Consider the following 4,732-nt stretch of genomic DNA (forward strand, 5'->3'; position numbering starts at 1 on the left):
AGTTGTTCAGTAACTAAAGGATCTCAAAGCTTGCTTTCATTTCAATCTCACTTATAGTTTCTATACTCTCAAAATCTTTTGCCAGGCAATCATATTTATAAGGCTTTCCTGTTGCATCTCCCCCAGCACTGCTGCCTTTGGAGGTGCAGGCAGCACTGAGTGCCTGGGCAGGTTTGGCTGAGCTCCCTCAGCACCCGGCGAGGCTGGGGGACAGAGGTGGGGGGCACTTCTGGGCTCTGTGGCAGCTCCTGTTGGGAATGGTTGCTATGTGCTCTGGCTGTGCTGCCCCACACAGGGCAGGCTGGTGTGGTGAATGATCCTAAGTAAGCTTTGATTGGGCCGGAGTGGAGGGTGGTGGCAGCTTTGGTTGCTATTAGTTGCAGGTTGGTTAGTCCTTCTGGGCCTAGTATTTTGTATCGGGAAAGGTCAGTTAGGTGAGAGGCAGTGTTTTGTCCTCTGTTGAGGAAGTTAGTTATGCTTGGGGGTGGATTAAAGGGTTAAAGTATCCTAAGGATGTGGAGAAGTTTGAGAGAGGAGTTTGTTTTGTGAGGATGAGTGTTTGGGCTATTTTTGAAATGTCTAGGGCTAACGCCTAGAAATTCCATGTCCCATGCCAAGGACAGTGGAACCAGGCTGGGAGAGGGGCTGCATCTCAACCTCTGCTCCTTCTGCTGTTCTTAATGGCTGCTCTCCCCTCCTGCTTGCAGGGCCAGCCAGGTCGAGACCCTTGGCCTCTGCTGAACTGGGACTCTGAGGGTGACCCCAAAACCGAGCAGTGGCCCCTGTGTGGGACAAGGTTGGCACAGGAGTGACAGTTCCCAGGAGATGGACAGGGTCACCAGGCACCTTGTGTTCCAGCAGCCACAGGCCTCGCACAGGCACGACTCGCTGGCAGAGCTGAGGGCCAGCAGTGATGATGATGTGTTCAGCTCTGCTCAGCACAGCACCCAGAGGGTGGAAAATGGCTACAGCTGGAAGAGGAGGTCCCAGTCACCCTCGTATTTCCTGGAGGGTGGAAGAGATGTCTGGACCCCGTCCCCGGACAGGGAGTCCAAGATAGAGGTGGTGAGATCGGGAAGCCTGTACGACCTCCGGGCTTACAAGGGTGAGAGGAAACCCTCCAAGCTCTATGATGATGAGGAGCAAGATCTGTACAGGGTCCCTCCACCCAACATCTCACCTGAGAAAGCCAGGGAGCTGGAAGATGAGAGGAAGGAGGTCATCCGGAGCCAGGCGATGAGGAAAAGCTCCACCACTGCGGAGAGGTGGAGCTCCATGGATGAGCTGGGCTCCATCAGCAGCCAGGGTGAAGGCAGGCACATGGGCAGCGTCCCCACCAGCTTTGCCATCTGGTTTGACAAACCTTCCCCGGGCAGGGCTGCAACGCCCGTTGACCCTGAGAATATTGACACGGAGCAGATCAACTTCTCTGCGGCTCGGCAGCAGTTCCTGATGCTGGAGAAGACCAACCCCGGCTCGTTTTTCAGCCCAGGGCAGCAGGCCATGTCCCCAAGGCCAGAGTCAGTGACAAAAGTCTCCAGAGAAGAGTGGTACAGCCCTGAGATGGCCACAAAGGGTACGAGAGGCTATAGCAGTGCTGGTGCATCAAGCCAGAGCGGGACAGACAAGAGCCTTTGCCAGGTTTATGGTGTGTCCTCATACAAGACACCTGAGAAAGAGGAGGTTTACACTCCCAGAAAATCTCACACAGAAAGATCATATCCCATTGGGAAGATGTCCATCCTGACCAAAGCAGGGTCCAGAGAAGACCTGGACTCTGGCTTGGGCGAGATGTACACCGAAACCACTGCGGGCTATGCCAGCGATGGGAGCACCTCCAACGAGACCTTCAACGTGGATCCGAGGGCCAGCAGCAACGGGACGAAGGTCAGCAACGAGACACCCATCGAGAGGGAGATCCGCATGGCCATGGAAAGGGAGGAGAACCTCTGGAAGGAAAGGGGGATCCAGCGGCTGACCTCCAGCAGCGAGCTGGTGGAGATCCAGACCAAGCCTGTCCTCAACATTCACTCGTCTCCCGGCCCAGGCAGGAAAGGGAAGGACAGAGGCCGCGCTTCCCTTTATGTCCAGAGGGAAATTGAGCAGGAAACGAAGCGTGAGGAAGATCTGAAGAGGCAGGGGAGGCTGCTGGGGGCGTACGACAGGGGCACGCAGCAGGAGCTGGAGGAGCGCAGGAGGGTGTTCGAGCAGGAGGAAGCCCCCCCAGAGAAGCCCACTCCCCTGAAGCGGGCAGAGGAGAGGAGGAGCTGGCTCAAAGTGCTTGTGGTGGAGCAGCCCAGCCCCACAGAAGACAGCAAGGCTGGGAGAAGCATCCCCAGCTCCACAGCGAGCATCGCCCACTTCCAGCTGTCCCAGCCGCGCTTCGCCGCCAGCGAGAGGAGCCGGGAGCTGCCCTCGGCGTCCCCGCACGCTTCCGCCAGCGCCAGCAAATGGGGGAGCGAGGATTCCTGGGGAGGAAAACTTCCCAGCTCCACCCCGAGCCCCACCAGCACCGCTGTCCTGCCCAGAGAGTACTTGAACCTCTCCTTCTGGAAGCCCAAGGTGTCCTTCGTGGAGGACATGGGCACGCAGAGGAGGGAGGACGGCCGCGAGGAGCAGTACCGGCTGCGCACGGGGAAGCCGCAGACGTCGGCGCTGATCGAGGAGGAGATCCGGGGTGACCTGCAGAGGGAAGAGGAGCTGCAGGAGCAGCGGAGGAGGCTGATGGACACCTACAGCGGTGCTGCTCCTCAGGAGGGCTCCCGCTCTCGGCACAGCTCTGGTAAGGGAGCACAGGGACGGAGAAGTGATTTGGTGGGATGGCTGTAAGGATTCCTGTGTGCTTGATACCAGCACACTGGAGTCAGCAGAACTGCTGCTGAGGAGGGATAGGCTCTGCAGGATTCCAGATGCTCAGGTCTTGCTGAGTTTGTGTCACATTACAGCAGCAAACAGGGCTGGAAGGGCCCAGCTCATGCATTTTACCCCTTGTTCCTTGACTGGGCCCCAGGCATGGGGTCCCAGCTATGACCAAACCTGCTGGACCTGCTATGGAAGCAGGTTTGGGGCGGGGGCCTGACACTCCTGTGGGTCTCCACCCCCTGGGAATGGAACTGAGGTCACCCCCCAAATGTTCTTTCTCTCACAGCTGCCTCAGGTGCCAGTGGCAACTACTCAGTGTCCGAGTCTCCTGCCTCCTCTCCTGCCTCACACCAGACGGGGATCCTGGGGCTGATCTCATCCTTCACCCCGCTGAGAGTGACCAGTTCCTCCCAGGGCAGTGCAGAGACCCTCACCCCTGACTCGTCACATTCCAGCCCCTTCGAGGAGCGGAGGAGGAGGGTGAAGGAGGATGGAAAGGTGAACACGCCAAGTGGTTGAGGAGCTTGAGCCTGGGGAATACTGGTGGCTCTGGGGCTGGAGGTGGCTGTTCCCGACTCCCAGCTGGAGCTGGAGATCCGGCTGCTCAGCTCTGGTGGTGGTGGCACCATCAAGGGGCCATGTGAGCCCCCCAGGCAGCGCCTGCTGTTCAGAGCTGCCAGCACTGGGTGGGACTGGAGAGGATTCCTGTGAGGAATCCTGGCCTGGGCTGTTCCCCCAGCCCCAGGGAGGGTTTGGCTGCATGTGCTGCCTTCCCTTGCCTCTCCTGTGCCCCTGCTGGGAGCCAGATCCAGCAACTTCTGGATATTCCCCTGCCAGGCTGCCATTATCTAATCGTGTTTTCCTCTTCCCACAGTACGCAGGCATTGAACCCGTTGACAAGGTCAACACAGAGGTAAAGCCCTGAGACCCCCCACCTTCCCCAGCTCCCCTCACTCCTGGAGGCTTTGTGGGATGGACAGGGGTGGCCAGGATGGTCCTGGCTCCCATGGGCACCACTCGGGTGGACACTGGGTTAGGCAGAGCGGGCAGGGGAGCTGGCAGGGAGAGTGGGAGCAGCTCTGCAAACCAGACCGTTGTGAAAGTCTCTTTTTTACAAAGATCCCGCTCGTTCTGGTCTCTGCAGGTGGTGGAAAGCACCCGAGTGTTTCGCCACAAGAGCCTCATGGCCCAGCGCTGGGAGGCGGGGCAGTACGTGCGGGATGAGGACTGAGGGAGCCCGCGATGGGGGCTGGCCCTGCTCACCACCGGCTGATGCATGACCTAAATACTCGATCAGTTCCACCCATCGCAACAGAGACGTGAACCCTGCTAATCAATCTGGTTTATTGTTAAACTGATAATCCTTCCATGCAATAGATCAGCTCCTTCCTCCTCCTCCTCCCTGCGGGGTGGAGGAACACTTTTATTTTTTTCTTAAGAGGGAAAAAATTGGATCAGTATCTTTTTAATCACTTCCACCTGGAACCAGCCAGGTGAAATCACCCGATAATTCACTTTGCCCCTCGGGAGCTGTCTCAGGCTTACGAAAAAGCTGTTTTATTTCTCAGTGGTTTTAGGTTTTTAAGTACTGCAAGGCTGAGCATTGCCTTGGGGGTACCTGAACTGAGACTTCTAGATCAGTGTTGCCGTGGGACTTGGGAATCAACATTGGTTTAACTCCTGTGATCCATGGAGATGCAGCAATGGAATATAAAAATATACAGAAATGCTGTTTATTTTGCTAATTTATTAAAGAGTTGTTACACTCCCTCGGTCTTCCAGGCCTGTTCTGTCTGTCTGCTCCGCTGGTTTTGCTTCGGTGTTTCAGAGGAGCCCCGGGATGGGATTGGGGGTTGGGATGGGGGGATGG

The 4,732-nt window shown here is 57.2% G+C and overlaps 2 protein-coding genes across 2 annotated transcripts in view; both read left to right on the forward strand.

Annotated features, from left to right (window-relative positions):
* The window catches only part of PALM (paralemmin), a gene marked incomplete at its 5' end in the record, with an annotated part of 14,136 nt that extends 13,395 nt beyond the window's left edge, over positions 1–741 (forward strand). Inside the window, one exon of the mRNA XM_031063259.1 lies at positions 708–741. Coding sequence (XP_030919119.1) covers positions 708–741 — 34 coding nt within the window. The remainder of the gene's footprint in view (positions 1–707) is intronic.
* The window catches only part of MISP (mitotic spindle positioning), a 6,587-nt gene extending 1,957 nt beyond the window's left edge, over positions 1–4,630 (forward strand). Inside the window, exons 2-5 of the mRNA XM_005428539.2 lie at positions 708–2,782; positions 3,149–3,360; positions 3,737–3,775; positions 4,007–4,630. Coding sequence (XP_005428596.1) covers positions 826–2,782; positions 3,149–3,360; positions 3,737–3,775; positions 4,007–4,093 — 2,295 coding nt within the window. The 5' untranslated portion in view covers positions 708–825 and the 3' untranslated portion in view covers positions 4,094–4,630. The remainder of the gene's footprint in view (positions 1–707; positions 2,783–3,148; positions 3,361–3,736; positions 3,776–4,006) is intronic.
* Positions 4,631–4,732: the final 102 nt, after the last annotated feature.

Source organism: Geospiza fortis, unplaced genomic scaffold (genome assembly GCF_000277835.1).
Source record: "Geospiza fortis unplaced genomic scaffold, GeoFor_1.0 scaffold241, whole genome shotgun sequence".
Taxonomy (NCBI): domain Eukaryota; kingdom Metazoa; phylum Chordata; class Aves; order Passeriformes; family Thraupidae; genus Geospiza; species Geospiza fortis.